At 40.4% G+C, this 18896-nt stretch overlaps 1 protein-coding gene across 2 annotated transcripts in view; it reads left to right on the top strand.

The window, feature by feature from the left end:
- The window catches only part of DGKI (diacylglycerol kinase iota), a 491181-nt gene that overhangs the window by 228983 nt on the left and 243302 nt on the right, over nucleotides 1-18896 (top strand). For both annotated transcript variants that reach the window (XM_065938788.1, XM_065938787.1), the window contains exons 7-8: nucleotides 6910-6981; nucleotides 10950-11066. In XM_065938788.1, coding sequence (XP_065794860.1) covers nucleotides 6910-6981; nucleotides 10950-11066 — 189 coding nt within the window. The remainder of the gene's footprint in view (nucleotides 1-6909; nucleotides 6982-10949; nucleotides 11067-18896) is intronic.

The raw sequence follows: 18896 nt of genomic DNA, 5'->3' as shown, positions 1-18896 counted from the left end.
TTGGGAAGGTTATGAGTTATGGGGCAGTGATGGACATTAATTTTCATGGAAGACCATTATTATTATAATTGTAGCTAGTTGGACCATTAGACAAATATTTTCATATACGGGACTTCCCTGGTATTCTAGGACAAAGACATAAAACTAACAGTCAACATTTGGTATGCAGTTTGGGCCATATTGAATAAATATCTGTATCAAGCATTTTTATCCTAGAATCAGAATGGTCATAAAAATATGAACACACAGTTAAAATAGTTAGCCTGTAAATTGAAATGTAAATCTGTGCCCATTGTTACAGGCTTAATTTCAATTATGCTTTAATTACAAGGTTAAGCCTTCTACTTCCATGAAATATCTGCATCTGATGAAAATATTCTGGACGTCATGCCTTAGGCACTTCATACACTCTTACAAGTTTGTGGTAACAGGACTATGCTGAGAATCCCGTGCTCTAAATTCTGCTCCTCCCACCCCACCTCCACCCCTGGTCCGGAGACTCAATTTTTGACCTGTAGCTTGTATTAATAGCAAGGGCCTTTGAATAAATTAGTAGAAAAAGCAGAAACTATCTGAGAATAAGAACACTGGCTCTGATTAATAAATTGTAATTACCAAAAAAAAGAGACATAAAGGCTCTATCGAGGAATAATAAAATGTCAGTCTTTGTACATGAATCAATGATTACCCTTGAATGAGAATTTATTATGACCAATAAGGACATACATTTTCAGAGCTCTTAATGCCACATAGTTAAACCCAGTAAATAAAAATGTCAATTTTTCAAAGATAATTCTAATAAAAGTAACTGTAGATTCATATAATTTGCAGCACTGTCAGAAGTTAGAAAAACTGGTTATTGTAATTCAGTTTATAAAGCTATTATTTATTTTAACTCAGCTTTACTTCAATTTATGTCTACATTTTGAAAATCTTGACTGTTTATGAAATGTGTGAATTAAAACCAGTAAAATCAGTATAGGAGGCTTTAGGATGCTCAAGTAAATTAGATTTTTTATGATTAATAAACCCCAATCTTGCATAAACTACAACATTAATGGTACCATTTTTACACTGTGATAAAGCCAAGGAAAAGGCATATTATAAAACTAGTCTAATATCCAGTGATTCGCATTGCCAGGCAAGGGTATACCTATTCATGGAAAATTGGGCTGACTAGTTTGTTGATGGGAAAAAGTTAACAATTTGCATTTATGAGGAAAGAGATCGGTTCGTGAAGACTTTGCTAATTAACTATTGAAGGTTAAGCTTTGCACAGGACAATTTGTAAGTCTGTAGATCATCAGTTAAACAGGTGCTATGTTTTATTAGTCAGAAGTTTTCAGTTAGGTTGGTGTGAGTTTGCCTGTGGGTCATTCAAAGGTCAAACAAACGTCAGTTTTTCTTGGTTAGAAAAAAGTTTTCAATTAGGTTGGTTGGTGTGGGTCTACACCTGGGTCACTCAGAGGTCTTAATTACTTAGCTTCAGCTGGTGACACGCTGAAACGTCATCACTAGTTGTCAGCTTCCACTGGTTACAAGCAGTTGCATGGGAACGGACAGCCAGTTTGAGATCTGCTCCAATGGGAAAAATTTCCTTCTACGTTGTGAGCATCAAATCGATATAGTACTTCTATCCCACTGAATACGTTTACAAGAGTGCTATGATAGTTTTATTTTAAAATTTTAATTAAAACATGGTAAATTTAAAATTTCAATTTTGTTTTTTAGTAATAATGAACTTTGCATCTAATTAAACAGGATGAACATTTTATTAGATATTAAACATCATATGCATAACAGAGGATATACATTTTTCAAAAATGAAAGGGAATATTTGAGCAAAAATGAAGTACTCTGTGTTAAGATGGATATTGATTTAGCCTTAAATAATTCCCTTGGGTTTGCTTTTGTAATACTTTGTGAATCTTGAATATGCAAGCAGACATGGCGAGATTTATTTTGCTGTCAGTGGTTAAAGTTTTGGAGGCAAGAGCAGTATCTACTCTTGGGCTGAATCAAATCATACAGGGACTGGGACTACAGTCAGGAAATTCCCTCACCCAAATCTCAGTTAAATACATAAACAATAAGAATGTTTGTTTCAAGTAAAGCACCCTTTCCTGGTTTCAGTCAAGGCTATAAAACTGAGTGCTATTTGGTATTTGCCCTTGGGTGCCCAAGAAAAAGAGGCAACAAAGCTCTAGCTGCTCAAAATAAATGTTTAAACTTTATTCTAAAAAGCTCAACTGTATCCCTCAAGGTTCTTGGTATTTATAATTGTGAAGTCAGTTAGCTCCAGCACATCAGACCTCACACCTCTATTTTCCCTGTGGATAGTGATGAATGAAGTAGCCCTTAAAAATCAGAGTCAGTTGAAATTCAGTTAGGGCATCAGTATCATGATATCGAGATTTGGGCCAGCATTTATAAGTGGGTAATTAGGAATCTGGCTCTTCTTGCTGTGCTGAGATCCCAGCAGAAACCTGCCCATGGGATCATGGAGGCTCCAGGGTGTTCTCAGTCAGTTCGTCGCTCAGTTGTATCTGACTCTTTGCAACCCCATGGACCGCAGCACGTCAGGCCTCCCTGTCCATCACCAACTCCCGGAGTTTACTCAAACTCATGTCCATTGAGTGGGTGATGCCATCCAACCATCTCATCCTCTGTCATCCCCTTCTCCTTCTGCCCTCAATCTTTCCCAGCATCAGGGTCTTTTCCAATGAGTCAGCTCTTCACATCAAGTGGCCAAAGTATTGGAGTTTCAGCTTCAGCATCAGTCCTTCCAATGAACACCCAGGACTGATCTTCTTTAGGGCTGACTGGTTTGATATCCTTTTAGTCTAGGAGACTCTCAAGAGTCTTCTCCAACACCACAATTCAAAAGCATCAATTCTTTGGCTCTCAGCATTCCTTCTACTCCATCTCTCACATCCATACATGACCACTGGAAAAGCCATAGCTTTGACTAGACGGACCTTTGTTGGCAAAGTGATGTCTCTGCTTTTTAATGTGCTGTCTAGGTTGGTCATAACATTTCTCCAAGGAGTAAGCATCTTTTAATTTCATGGCTGCTGTCACCATCTGCAGTGATTTTGGAATCCCAAAAAATAAAGTCTGCAACTGTTTCCACTGTTTCTCCATCTAATTGCCATGAAGGGATGGGACCGGATGCCAGTATCTTAGTTTTCTGAATGTTGAGCCTTAAGCCAACTTTTTCACTCTCCTCTTTCATTTTTATCAAGAGGCTCTTTAGTTCTTCACTTTCTGCCATAAGGGTGGTGTCATCTGCATGTCTGAGGTTATTGATATTTCTCCTGGCAGTCTTGATTCCAGCTTGTGCTTCATCCAGCCCAGCATTTCACATGATGTACTCTGCATATAAGTTAAATAAGCAGGGTGACAATATACAGCCTTGACGTACTCCTTTTCCTATTTGGAACCAGTCTGTTGGTCCATGTCCAGTTCTAACAGTTGCTTCCTGACCTGCATACAGATTTCTCAAGAGGCAGGTCAGATGATCTGTATTCCCATCTCTTTCATAATTTTCCACAATTTATTGTGACCCACATAGTCAAAGACTTTGGCTTAGTCAATAAAGCAAAAGTAGATGTTTTTCTGGAACTCCCTTGCTTTTTTGATGATCCAGCGGATGTTGGCAATTTGATTTCTGGTTCCTCTGCCTTTTCTAAATCCATCTTGAACATCTGGAAGTTCCCAGTTCACGTATTGCTGAAGCCTGGCTTGGAGAATTTTGAGCATTACTTTCCTAGTGTGTGAGATGAATGCAATTGTGCGGTAGTTTGAGCATTCTTTGGCATTGCCAGGGTGTTCTACTTAGGTCTCTATGTTAGACAGTAACCCTGAAGCCATGGCCACTGTGACTATGCCAGACTAGAGTTTGAAACAGAGAGCAAACTGCCAGTAGGCTCGTTTCCATGGGACCCACCACAACTCTACATAAACACAGTACCCAGCGCCCCAGTTGTGGCTGGCCTGGTGGTTTGTTTCTGCTCTCAGCCAGGCTGTCAGGGCCACACTGGACTGGAGCTGTTTCTCCCTGAAGTCAGAAGGCCAGTAGTAAATAGAGTGTTGGGCTAATTCAATTGAATAGAGCATTGCTAGTCACACATATGATACTGGAGGGCTTTGTTAGCAAGAAGTCAGAAGAGGTTCCAGCAGTAAATGTGCTTCTTCTGTATACTGTGTTATAAAGGACTTTTCAAATGCATTGCCTTATTGGATGCTTGTAGCTACTCAGTGGTGTTGGAGAGGTTTGTATTTTTATGACCACTTCCAGATGGATGAAGGAAGAAGACAGAAGGGTTAAGTAGCCATTGGAGGAGAGTTTAGTGAGAGGGGACATATTTTCAGGTATTTTGGGTTAGGGTTTTAAAATCTGGATAGTGTGAACTTTGTAGTTGGGTCACAGTATGGTAGCAGTGACTTTCTTGTTCAAGTAATCAGAAAATATTCTTGACATGCCTATGCTAAGTTGTAGAGATTTATTAAGAAATATCACAAGACTTCTCCCAGAGAACTTATAATATACATGCACATAAACTATTTCTGTTAGGCAGTAATAACACTCAGGTGCCAGGGACTGTGTGGGTCATGGCTGAGCATTACAGCAGTGAACCTGTGGATGCCAACCTGTCCTAATAATTCTGTCCATGTTTGTTTTACAGAAGTGCATCCTTTCCTGGGGAAATGCTCTGTCACCTCTGTCAATGAAAATATCAGGACTCATTGTTTGTGGGGGTGGGGGGGGATGAGTAGGTTTGGTGACCAGTTTCAGTTATTCACTAGGAGGGCTCACTGGGCTCAGAGTATATTCCCTTCTCCAGGAAATCTTCCCAACCCAGGGATCGAACCCAGGTCTCCCACATTGCGGGTGGATTCTTTACCAGCTGAGCCACAAGGGAGGCCCAAGAATACTGGAATGGGTAGCCTCTCCCTTCTCCAGCCGATCTTCCGGACCCAGGAATCAAAACGGGGTCTCCTGCATTGCAGGCAGATTCTTCAACAACTGAGCTATGTGGGAAATATTGCTCACAGCTGTGATTTATTATAACAAACAGCTACAGAGCAGGGTTAACAGAGGAAAGGAACATGGGATAAGGTCCTGTGGAAACCATGTGTAAAGCACCAGATGTCTTCTGACATTTGCAAAGGACCCACTTAATTTTTCCAACACAGATTGTGACAACTTGTGTGGAATACTGTCTCCTGGGTCTCATCTGATACTTGGTGGTCAGGCTTTTCTTGGGGGTCTGATGACATAATCACCCCCTGCCCAACACAGACCCAGCCTCCAGACTCCCAGAAGGAAAGCAGGTGTTCATACACCAGGGTGTTTGTACAAACAATTCAGGCACAGTGAGCCACCCTCAACTGTTCTGGAAACTGGCAAACCCCTCCTGAAATTCAAGTTCCCTAATGCCAGCCAAGGACCCACACAGCAAGCAGGCTTTTGTGAGGATAGCAGACTCGTGCTTATTTTGTGAATGCCTTTGCACTGAGCGATTCTATAATCGCTTAAGTTGTTGAGAAAGGGATATTGATGGAGAAACTTTCCGGAATCCAGGAAAGTCCAATGTTAAGAAGAGGTCATGTTTCTTGAAGTGAGATTTGAGGTTGGACAAAAAAAAGAAGGATTCAAGGTGGAATTGCACAGCACCGAGGTTTGACCCTGGTCCCAGTCTCCTGTCCACGTGCAGGAGATGGAGAGGAAGGAGAATTGGGATGTGTTTTAGGAAATCAGGAGAGGCCAGAGCACCACAAAGGAGGAAATGCTCATTAGTATATAAAATACTGCAGACAGGGAGGAATTACAGGTACGGGGACTGCAAAAATGCTGCTCAGACTTATTTTAATAATGTGTAAATTGACTTTCTTTAAACTCAAAGTTATCTGTACACATTAAGCAAGACATGCAGCTCATTGCCTTTAAAGCTTTCCTGCCCATCACATCTTTCTGTTTGCTTTTTTAAAACAAAAAGCTTTAAGAGTTTTTGGTCATTAGTCTGCATTAGTTTGTTTGGCTTAGATTTCACAGGCAGATAGAAATGGGTGAGCTTTGGGAAAGCTAAAAAAAATTTCCTTGAGAGTTACTGCTTACTTCTCTCTGGTAATTATTTAGGGACAACAGCGGCCAAAAAGCATCTCTTCTTTCCTTGATGGAAAAGTAATTCTGTTTGTTCATTAAGAGGATTGTGTTTGCCATTCCATTAATCTCATTGCTATTTGCTGGCGAAAAATGGAAATTGAAAGCTGCTTGTTTTGAGTTCTGACATCCCAAGAGGGTGATGAGAGTGTTTGAATTTCCTTCTCCACCCTTGGACGTCTCCCAGACTCTCACTTCTAGGTCACCTGACTGTCTCCTGCTTCATTTCTGTCTTTGTGGCTTCTTGATGGTAAGGTTGTGCAGGACCTCTGAGATGGATAACCACTGTTAGAAAAAAATCATCTGAACCAATAGAGGCTTCTTTTTAACTTAAAAATGCATCAGAACATCATTTACTTGGTGGAGGGGGCAGTGATTTTGGGACTTCCTCGGCAGCCCAGTGGTTAAGACTCTGCCTTCTGATGCAGGGGGCGCAGGTTCAATCCCTGGTCAGGGAACTAAGATCCCACATTCCACACAGTGCGGTCAAAGAAAAAAAAAGTTTTTGTGGTTGACTTTGAGTATTAGTGGTAAAGCAAATACTGGTACATCCTCTTTCACATTTTAGAGAATTTGGTGATAGGAAAGGTGGTAGAAGGTGGAGATATAAGTGCCCACTGTGGCATTTGCTGTCTCAGTTCCCTTAAGCCTGGCCTTACTGACTTCATTGGACTTCAGAAGGGCAGATGCATGCTCGGTTGGAAGTGGTTTTAATTTCTCTGTCTCTTGTTCTAATATTCTAGGGCTTCCAGCAAAAATTCTCCTTCCACAGTAAAGAGATTGTGGCTATCAGCTGTTCCTGGTGCAAGCAGGCGGTAAGTTTGGGGATAAAATAAAACAAAGTAGGCTCCTGTTTTCTCAAAATAGAATTATGTCATTGCTGGAGTTCCTGTTTATAAGTGGAATGTTATCCTCATTTATGTATTATTTCCCTCATAGAATCTGTGGAGGAAGAAAGACACATTAGAACTATAAAACCATAGGATAAATGAGCTGCGAGAAACTAGAAATTAACCCCTTTATTTATATACATTGAAGCCTGGAATCGCAGGTTGGAAAATCCCCTCCTGATTCTATCTCTGAATCTAGCACTGAGGGATTTTCACTCTGAGGTCACTTGCCCCATAGTACACCAGGTTATCGATGATGACTTGTATACGAGGAAGTGGCAACCTTGGGTAATCCCTCTGACAAAGCAATTCAGACATCTTGGTTCTTCTGTTTTTGATGTGGGTGAATTTTTTTCTTAATGGGACAGTGGTAGGACTAGAGTGGGCTTATATTCTTCCTTAGCTTTGGATGTTGTTATAGTTGGCTGTATGCTCATTGAAATATTACTCTTTCTTACATTTGAACATGGATACTCATATGGATTCAATGATAATTTCCCTTTTTACTTTTCCTCTCTTCTCTTTTTTTCAGTTTTTACCAGCTCTGTCCCAACCAGATGGTTCATTTTTTTTTTTTTTTTTTGGTCTTTGAACCTATTTTTTTTTTCCTTTAGCTAGACAATGTAGACTGATTCACAAGTTGCCAAACTGTGGCTTGTAAACCAAATTTGACTGCTGCCTGTTTTTGTAACTAAAGTTTTACTGAAACGCAGCCATTCTCATCCTTTATGTGTTGTCTCTGGCTACTTTTTTGCTCCAGCAGCAGAGTTGAATAATGCAGCAGAAACAATATGACCCCATAAGACTAAAATATTTACTATCCAGTCCTTTTATAGAAACAGTCTAGACCCCTGCTCTAATCTCTCAGTTCACTGGTTATTTTAAATGACTGTATAATTGGTATATATTTTCCCCTCACTGCACAGCTGACCTGGGAATAAAGGGCTGTGCTGTTTAAGCTTAAGGGTTAAGGCTGTGCAGATAAACTTCAGACTTCCAGGTGGCTTAGGGGTAAAGAATCTGCCTGCCAACACAAGAGACGTGGGGTGCATTGGTCAGAAAGATCCCCTGGAGGAGGGCATGGCAACCCACTCCAGTATTCTTGCCTGGAGAATCTCATGGGCAGAGGAGCCTGGTGGGCTACAGTCCATGGCTTCACAATGAGTCAGACATGATTGACTGAAGCAACTTAACATATGCACTACACACATCAGCTTTATCTAGCGAAGCAGAGCCACCAGGTAGGAGTGGAAGATGCATTTACTTGAAACACATGAAATTGGCTTTTTTTGTGGGTGAAAAACTTTTGCATCTTTGCAGTTCCATCAGGTTCAATCTAATAATTTCTCTGGCATAATTTCACTAGCCCCCACATGTCAGGAGGATCGGCTGACACCTTGGTCTGGAAAGTTCAATGTTTGCTGCATCACCCTCTTGGCACATTTTTTGTTCTTGGCATTTCTATCTCCTTTCAGTTAATTGTTTTACGTGTAGTCTTTGTGCTTCTGTTCAAGAACATGTTCACAAATATAAAGGAACATGTTTCCTTTCACTCGAGGAACTGTGCAAATGCCAGTTGTGCAGTTACAACTGGCCATCAAGGCAGTGCCTTTGCTTGAAAAGGAAGCAGATTTAGGCCCTCAGGGTCCCCAACACTGTCTGTGCTTGTTGTTTCCCTGATCTGGTGAGACGACACTTGCCAGGTGGCATCAACCTGGCCGTAGATAGGCTGCATTTGCTGCCACCCCGAAGCTGCCAGGTTGTGGTTAGCTGGTTGATCCCAAGTCATTTAATTTGGAAACTGTTCTGCTAAAGAACGCATGTGCTTTCTTTTCATGAATCTGTAGTCCAATCGAATCACTAAAAAAACAACTTTCATTTGACCCTTGTGGCAGAGTTTTGATCAGTTCTTTGTATCTTTGGGGGCTTCCCTGGTGGCTCCGTTGGTAAAGAATCCACCTGTAATGCAGGAGACCTGGGTTTGACCCCTGGGAAGACCTGGGAAGATCCTCTGGAGGAGGGCATGGCAATCCACTCCAGTATTCTTGGCTGGAAAATTCCCATGGACAAAAACCTGGCGGGCTACAGTCCATGGGGATACAAAGTTGGACACAACTGAGCGACTAATCACAGCACATGTATCGCTGAGTTTCCCAGGGCCTCATGTTGTAGAAGTTGGTTTTTCAAGGACTGAAAATACAAAACCTTTTAAGACAGATTATGGTGGTGGTGTATTTTAACACTGTAGGTATTTCCTTCTAGGATATCTGATGTCAAACAATTAAGTGCCTTCTGTGGGCACTTCCTGTAGCAGCAAATAGAACTGTATTTGGGAGCTGGGTTTCATGTATTCGGGTCCTGACTCTACCCCTTAAAAGTCATGCAGTTTTAGATACACCTCTTAGTCTGTCTAGAGTACTCAGATGTAAATTGTGAGAGTTGCAGTCGGCAGTCTCTGAGATTCCTGCCATGTGAGAAATGCAATGGCTATTCATATGGGGGTTTATTTGAATTATTAAAATTATTTTTTAAATTTATTTTAATTGGAGGATAATTCCTTTGCAATATTGTGTTGCCAACAATCCTACATGCAGGGCAGCAAAGGAGACACAGACATAAAGAACAGAATTTTGGACTCAGTGGGAGAAAGGAGAAGATGGGATGATTTGAGAGAAAATTACTTTTTAAAGAAGGAATTCGAATGACATTTCTCTGGTATATCAAATTGTTTGCAGATCACAAACAGTTTAGGAGAAATTATTTATTATCTTATTAATTAGTATTTCATGCTTAATTGATTTAGTAATTTGCCACTGGATCATGTCAGATCTTGAAGATACTCAGCGGTAAAGATAAAATTGCCTTGATGTGATGTAATTGGGATGGCTGTATTTGCCAGTTTTCGTGAGACAGTCCTAATTTATGTCTGCTGTTCCAACGTAATTATTGTCTCTGCTCCCTTTCATTCTTAAAATTGTTTCAGTTAAGATGATAAATTATGTGGTCACATTAAGTATAATCTAAGTAGCAGCTACTGTTAAATTTTTTTAAAAAAATCACTATGATTAAAATTTTAAAGCCCATAATTGTATAATGGGGATTTGATGTTTATTAGAAAACAAATGCTACCACACATTATTATCACTTTACAGTCACAAAAAAGAAGAAAAAAATTGCTGGAAATGTAATTGGCCTAAGGTTACTCAGTCCATTGGGGTATAGAGTTAAGTCCCTGGAACCTAGATATTGTTATTATCATTAGTCTATATTGACTTCCTTCCTTTCAAAAATCACAAGCCCTTTAGATTTGCCAAGTGTGCTAGGACCATTATTTTTTCAGCAGCCCTAGACAAACCCAGCAGAAGCAGTCTCTTTGTTTCCTCTCTAACAACTCTCTGGAAGAGACAATTTTTTTTTTCCTGGGTCCCTTACACTGGAGGGACTATTGGGAAGGACTGATGTCTGGGGATAGAAAAACAAGAGGCAGATAGTAGGCATGCCACTCTGCTTGTCTTCATTTCCTTCTCACCGTTATCCCAGATCAGCCAAGTCTGTGATGGGTGCACGCCAAGCGAGACAAAATTATGTGCAAAGTTAGCCTTTCTAGAACCCGCCAAGTCTCTAACACTTTTAATGTAAATATCCTATAAAAGGTTATCAAGTTTCAGCTGGTCTGTCCTATAAGCTGAGTTCATGTTATCAGTTTATAAAGTAGAATGCATTTGAAATCTGGTCTCTTAAGTTCCTGGGGCTGGTTGGGAGTGATGAGGAGCATGGGACCTCTGTGTGTGTGCGCACAAGCATGTGCATAAGTATGCACACATGTACTTGTTCCTTCTTGGGGTGGCATTTCCCTCCGTGCAGAATTGTTTACTGGCCTGTTTTCCCTTCAGTTTCACAATAAGGTGACCTGCTTCATGCTGCATCAGATTGAGGAACCCTGCTCCCTGGGGGCGCACGCTGCTGTCATTGTTCCGCCCACCTGGATCATTAAGGTGAAGAAACCTCAGGTAACTGCCGGGACCCTGGTGCTGCTGGGCCAGCTCAGAGAAAAAGGAACTGCTGCTTCCTGCTTTTCTCCCCCCTGACGAGGCTCTGGGTTCTACGATCTCTGCTCACTCCTCCCCACAGGCCCGTGCCTACCTCCCCAGTTCATCCCCTTAGCCCATCCCCTACTGCTGTTGGGCTCTCTCATGGAACCAGCCTCTTCCTAAAGAAATCAGAGTTTCACAGCAGGAGTTCTCACTCCCCATTCAGATGCTAATATGTATTCTCTCTGCCCGGGGGCTCTGCTGAGTTCCTTAAAGCCCCTGGTGAGGGGTGCATGCAGCTGATTCTTACACGACTCTCTTCTCTTGCAGCCTGGGCAACCCCAGGGAGTGACTGTGAGGGCACACGCTGGTGCAGGCTTCAGTGTTGGGTTGCGGTTTCCACCACTTCCAACCCCAACGCAGACTGTGGGTCATGACCTTCCCCAGTACACGAGGCCTGCTTAGCGAGCAACACTCTTTCCTTAAGGCAAAGTAGAATTTATCCTCTTAACAGCTAATCTCATTCTGTATTCAAGCCTCCTTGTACTTTCCGCATTGCAGGCTGATTCTTTAGGTCTGAGCCACCAAGAAGCTCTTATGTACGTGTGTTTCCCCCTAAAATTCAGTACTCTCTCCAATTGTTTCGTAGTAAATATTCAGTTAAATCAACACGTTTTCATCAAAAACCTTTCATCAAAAACCTTGATGGTATCAAGAAGGCTACTAAGCACTGTGATGTGATACATGATCTTTGCTCTGAAGAACCATGTAATTACTTTAAGGAAAGATCAGGGAGAGCTTCATGAAGCAGGTGGGTTTTACTCTGCCTCCTTAAAGATGGATAGGATTTAGATCAGTGGAGAAGAAAGTAACATGCAGGAGAATGGAAATATACTTTGTCCAAAATTATATCCATGGGGCTGTGAGACTACTAAATTGACTGCAGAGGAAGGTTTATGTAGGGGGTGAGTAAAAGGGACGAGCGTAAGATTTTCCAGGCCTGACTCAGAGATTTTTGCTCCATGTAAACTTTATCTTTTTAACAAAGGAATGATTAAGTAAAAGTATATATATATATGTGTGTGTGTGTGTGTGTGTGTGTGTGTGTGTGTGTGTGTGTGTGTGTGTGTATTTTTGAATACAATTGTTTCCTTTCAGGAAACAACTAGCACGAGTATGTAGGATGACCTAGTGGTATGGGATTTTGGACGACTGAAGATAAAACAGGAAAGCCAGAAGACACTGCCACTCTGCAGAGAGACTCTAAGTTTACTTTTGTAAACTTTAAAAGATCTTTGGGTTGTGGAAATTTTCAAACAAGTGAAGAGAAAGAGATGATCATACTGAATTCTATAACCATGAACGTTTCTGCTGCTGCTGTTGTTTCATCTGTCCCTTGCCAGGCCGTATTTTTCTTTTCATAATTAAATTTGTTTTGAGATTCCCATACAGTTGTAAGAAACAACACAGAAGGAACCCATGTATCCATCACAAACTTTCTCCTCATGGTACCATCTTGGAGTATCAGAGTATAACATCATAACCAGGATGTTGACACTGATCAACATCAGTGAAGACACAGAACAATTCCATTACCATAGGTATCCCTATGTTACCTTTTCATTGCCACATTCATGTTTCTTCTGGCCCCACGCCATTTACTCTGTCTTGAAAGTGCAAGTCTTCCTTTTTCCCTTTTGCTAGGGTATTTTAAAGCAAAGTTTAGCATACCATTTAATATATAAATGCTTCCTTTTGTTTCCCAGAAAGATAGTACTTCAGAAAGACAATTCCATACCATTACTTCACCCATCAAAATTAATTAATTTGAAGTCGCATCCTTAAAATATTTTCTGATTGTTTCAAATATATCTTTTTAATACAGTCATTTTTCAAACTAAGATCCAAAGTCTGCCACTTCCTCTTTGTTGACTGATCTCTTAAATCCCTTTTGATCTATAACACTCTCCTCTCTTATTTTTTTTTTGCTGTTTATTTATTGAATAAATACGGTGACCTTACCTATAGCATAGCTCATATTTTAATTTTGACTGATCATGTCCTTATTGTGTTTTTAAATCATTTACATCATCATTTAAAATCATGGCCCATATTTCTTATAAAAATATTTAGATGTAAGAACTCAGATTCAGGTTTAATTTCTTGGCAAAAGGGCTGTTATGGTATCTTTTTCTGTAGTGTTGCTTTTAATGGAACATAATACCAGATTGTTCACTGTTAGTGGTGTTAGGATTCAGGAACTTGATCCATTTGCTATAAATTTGTCCATTACAGGTTGTTGCCTAAATTTTTTATTTCATTGGGTTTTGTTAAAGGGTGGTTTTCCAATTTTTACTCTTCATTTTTTAGCTACAGTTTTTCTATAAAGAGACCTTGACATTATTACCAGCAAATATAATACATAACAGATGCTTTTGTGTTTGCCTTCATTTGTAAATTTTCATAATAACAAGTTGGTATCTTAGCAACTTTTATTAGGTAGCTGATTGGTGGGAATTATTTTTTGGAAAGTAGTTCGTAGTCAGGATGCTAAAGTCCAAAATTTTTTAATAATCCACCTTTTTATTCCCATCTATGATTCAGGACATTGTAATAATAAGAATGAAAGCTAACATTTATTGAATGCTTTACATGTGTTACATATTTTAAGTACTATATATTCAGTAACTCATTGTCACAGTGCTCCTATTAGTCCCACTTTGCAGCTGTGGAAACTGAGGAATAGAAAAGTCAAACAAATTAGCTGGGGCTATACAATTTATTGGTGTGAGATGCATTTGAACCCACAAATAGTGATTCTGAAAGCTCTTAATGATATATCATGCTACTTTACTATGTTGCTAAAACCAGCCTTGATGAATTAGATAACTTTAAAAATTATGGTGGTCCCTTCTCCCCTGGGTCCCAAAATCATCAAGTAATTTAACTAGTTAACTTAAGTTCTGTATGAAAGGTGACGTATAATGAGCCTGAGGGGGCAGAGTGGCAGTAGGGTAGTGGTGAAAAGCTCTGGTTTGCGAACCAGGCAGCCTGGACTCATAACTTTGTTCTGCCACTTAATAACTTGTTTCATCTCAACTTAATCTCTTCTACTTCAGTTTCTCCTCCGTAAAGGGTAAATAATACTCGTACCTATTTCATAGAGCTTTTTTGAGGACTAGTGAGCTAAAACACGTAAAATAACACACACAGAAAAGTACCTGGCTCATTGTAACCACTCAGATTTTACCTCTTGCAATTTTCCTTCTTGGTGACTATTAGGAGCACACGATGTCAGGTGAAGATGACAGCGGGACCGTCATCCAGGGGTCAGGATAGAAGTTACTGATCCCTGAACCTTCTGTGTTACAGTGCAAGCAGGTGTCAGGAGGGTGGAAGAGAGACCCAGTGCAGGGGGTAGAAAGACACAAGAGTAGGGGCCATAGCCTGGTATCCACAGAGTTTCCAAGTACACCTAGAAGTATTACTGTAGCTGTTGTATTTCACACCAGAGTGGGATTGAGTTTTCACTAACCCAATCCCTATCCCAGGGGAGACAGTCAAGACCTGCTCATTTACTAAATAAAAGAAGACAGCGGGAACATCCCCACCTAGAAAATGGAAGGAGGAAGAGGAGAATGTTGCTAGACAGAGAACTATGATAGCATGAAGTTTCATTATTAAAAAACGAAAAGAAAAATAGGGCAGTCATCAATGTTCAGTTCTGTAGACATGAAAAAAATAGTAAGGGTTGAGAGAAGTCCTTGTGTTTGGAACCAGATCATTGATAAGTCAAAGCCGTAATTTGTAGAGTATGGGATGTAGGTGGCAACCTGTTACAAATGGTGTGGAAGCAATAAGATTAGAGAATTTGTTTGGAGACATTGGGTGGGAAATTTTTTTTAAAAAAGGAAAATTTGGAAGGTTGATGGAAAACAGCAGATAAAATGCCTTTTGAGCATTTATAGTTTATGTATCTCTCTGCCTGTACCATATGGTTCTTTGTTTTTCCATTGGGGCTTCCCTGATGGCTCAGCAGGTAAAGAATCTGCCTGCAATACAGGAGCTGCAGGAGACACAGGTTTGAGCCCTGGGTCGGGACGATCCCCTGGAGAAGGAAATGGCAACCCACTCCAGTTGCCTGAAAAATCTCATGGACAGAGGACCCTGGTGGGTTGCAGTCCAAAGGGTTGCAAAGAGGCAGACCCAACTGAGCACAAGCACCTGCCTACCTGTTTTTCTATGACACTGCTTAACAATGATAAAGGAGAAGAGCCTTCACTGAATTAAATAAATGCTTAATTAACCACATTCAAAGATGCTGTTATCTATAGCAGGAGGTCCAAAGATGAATCAGATGTTAATTTGATGTCCACAAAGAGTATACTTCCCAGGGAGGAAAATAGACACAACAGTCTAAATCATTAGTTGGAGTCTTCGTGAATTTGATTCTGGAGAGGAATTCAGCCACAAGTAAATCCTTAATATTGGGTTGGCCAAAAAATTCATTCAAGTTTTTTCCCTAATATCTTATGGAAAAACACAAATAAGTTTTTTGGCTAACCCACTGAAAGAGTAGTTTTCAGATGTCTGGGAAGGGATATCTATTTGACTGGTGTGCATCTCATGGGAAAGATACACATATGGGGGTGAAAGGAAGGGTGAAAGGAGTTGGGTTGCATCAGCCCTGGTCATTGAGATGTGTATACATCTAAGGCACAAAGGGGAAAACGCCACCTAAGATGTGGAGACATGAAGCAGAATTGAGCTGCCTCAGTCATGGAGAGCAGGCTAGGTTCAGTGGAAAATCTTCTCTTTGTGCTTGGTCTTGAAGGATGTGGGCCACATCCCTGGCAAGAGGGATGAGGAAGGGTGATGCGAGCCAATAGGATCTAACTGAGAACAGCAGTGAAGATGGGTCATGAAATAAAGTCGGCTTTATTTGTGATGTTTGTGTCTAAATAAATTGCTCTAAAGAAGAAGAGTAAAGGAAATTTACTGAGGTTTATTATGGTCTGAAAAAGTGGGTTGTAAAGGGGTGGAATTAAACCATATATTTTCATTCTCTGTGGAAAGACGGCGGGTTCTGAGTGGATAATGACTCTGGACCAGCTGTGGAGTTGGTCGCTGTGTGAAAGCTTGCTGGATGATTTGCTGGGCTTCATCACCAAATCACCTGGAGAGACCTGGAAGTGAGAAGCTGATGGAAAGTAGATAACTGAAAGGAGTTAAAATGAAAAAAAAAGAAAAAAAACAAAAAAACAAATTTTAGTGACCAAGCCTCAATCAGTTAATATAAAGTCCAGGTTATATTTGAAGTTAACAAATGTCAGTGTTTGTCCTCTGGACTGAAAATGTTAGAGGATAATGCTTTGGATGAATGAGTTAAAGATATTCAAATACTAGTGCAGGCACTTGGAGCTGATGGAGCAAGACTCATGCGACATGAACTTTTTGTGAGGTCACATTTGTGGGGGGACTTTAGAGGTGTGTGTTTTTAATAAATAACATCATTCTCTACTTAATGCTTTAAAATTTGGCTTTTCTATTTGAAATCATAGGGAAAAATCTATATTAATACATATATATTTGATTCCTTTTAAACTGCTATGGATATTTTATAGTTGATTTAAGCCCATTCCCTCCCAATGAAATTCTATATTATTTCTAATGGTCTGTTTATAAAAACATCACAATCAACTCCTTCCTAGCCTTCTATGGGCTTTCTCTATGCTAGTCCTTATTCCTTATAACTGGATTATCCTAAAAGGCTAGGGATCCCATGGTATGTAATAGCAATGACCAAAAATCTCCCTCAATGCCCAATGCCAAAGACTTCCTTTGGTCAATTCTAGATATCACACTTGCTATGTGAAACAAGTTGCTGTGATTTGGCCAATATGCCTGAGAAGCTGCTGAGACCCTGTCCTTAACTTTTGTAGTAAGTTTTCTTGATTCTTCTGCTTGCCTATCCTCACAACAACCATTGCTGCAGTGCTAAAGCTGGATCAGGGCAGAGTGAGAATATCCTTTCATAGACACAGTCCACGGAGCGCCCTCTTGTTATCCATCAGAGTTTTGCCCAGCGTGTGAATGGAGGAAGATTTCATCTGGGATGATGAAGTGAGATAGCGTCTCTTTAGACGTGTTATTATAATTGATCCTTTGTGATCCTGTCACCTGAGGAAATCCCAAGAGTTAATAAAAGTAGTAAGTTGGGTTTCATTCACAATGGAGTGATTCACCCATAGGGTTTCATAACAGCCCAGGAAGGCGTCATAACTGTGATAAAGATTGTGTTGATAGGATTATTTTTGTATTTTTGTGGCAAGGTAATCCTGTGCCACAATACCTGGGACGAGAAAACAAAAATCCTTTATCTTTTCTTAGGAATTTCACAAAAGAGTGGGCACAGAATGAACAGGGGTGAATGCTGTTGGAATCAGAAGAAGAGAATGTAAAAATCCAGACAAGAGCACTGCGTTTCGCTGTTTGGACAGGTGAACTTGTAGAGCGAACCCTTCGCACCACTGAGTTAGCTGCTTTTGATAACAGCGATGCTTTGTTTTAGAACCCAGGAAAAGTATTAAAGGTTTCTTAGCTGTATATTGTCAACAATTCTAGGCAATAACGTCTTGGTATAATTTTTTCATTCTTGGGAACCATGTTTATTTAACTCTCACAAGACTGACCAGGCAGAGTAAGTGATATTGTGGATTAGCAAGGCTTGAAAACCTGTCTTGGCCAAAACACAGCCTGAATCTGCCTTCACATCCATCTGTTCCTCACTGAATTAAGCTGCCTTCTAAAAGAAGTGGTGTACTGAGACAGAGATACATGTTTACACAAGGAGAGCCTGAAGCCTGGGGAATTTGGAGGTTGAAGTTCCATAATGCTTATCGCTTGCTCTTTGACCACCCGTAGGGAGGTAAGCTTATCAGAGCTCACGTGCAAGCGTCCAGGTACTGTACGTAAACCACTGTGCTTGAGCTTGCCCCCTTCTCGTTCTGTGAGCTGAAGGCCTCAGGTGCGTGTGGCTTGGTGAGGTTTGGAAGCATTTGCATCTGTGTTTAAATCAAAGGCCATTTTTGTCTGTCTGCTCCCTATGAGAGCTGAGTCTCCTGCCTGCTCCTTTTTCAGACATACAGCCTTCTTTTGGTATGTTTTTCTAACCCTCTTCTCAAACCTACTTGATCAGCAGGATCACCTGAGGAACCGTGATTTCTGTGATCAAGCAAGTTGAGGAAACAGTCTCTCAACTTGATTCATGTGACCTATCTCTTAGAGTTTAATTATTGAGTCCTGTCAAGAACGGAGGCCCGTAGTGTGTTGCTATAAGTGCTACCCCGCGTTGCTCTTGGCACTAAATGAATGAAAATGAAAGAAATTAGGCAACAGTCACTTACTTCCTAAGGACCCTTTTTGAAATCAGGGAAGACTCAGTCAATATTGTGAATTATAAAAATACTGATTTATTATTTCCACAATGATGTGAGTGCATACTGTGTGCCAGGCATTTGTGCTGGGGGTATAGAGCCATCAAGAGGCAACTGATAACATTGATCGAAGTGTTTCTCATGCGATGAATACCAGGTTAATTACTTTACATACATTTTTTTTTTTCATTTAAACTCCACAACTGTCCTAAGAGGTAGGTATTATCACCTTCATTTGAAAATTAAGAAACCGTTATTTCAAAAGCTTGACTTGGCCAAGGTTATGGAGCTAGTAACAGGGAGGTTCAGAATTCAGTCTGTCGAATCCCACACCTCACGCTTCTTACCCCAGTGATTGGCTTTACTATACGCA

The sequence above is a fragment of the Muntiacus reevesi genome, chromosome 6 (assembly GCF_963930625.1).
Source record: "Muntiacus reevesi chromosome 6, mMunRee1.1, whole genome shotgun sequence".
Taxonomy (NCBI): domain Eukaryota; kingdom Metazoa; phylum Chordata; class Mammalia; order Artiodactyla; family Cervidae; genus Muntiacus; species Muntiacus reevesi.
The sequence above is the reverse complement of the archived record's forward strand: the minus strand, read 5'-3'. Positions and strand labels throughout refer to the sequence as shown.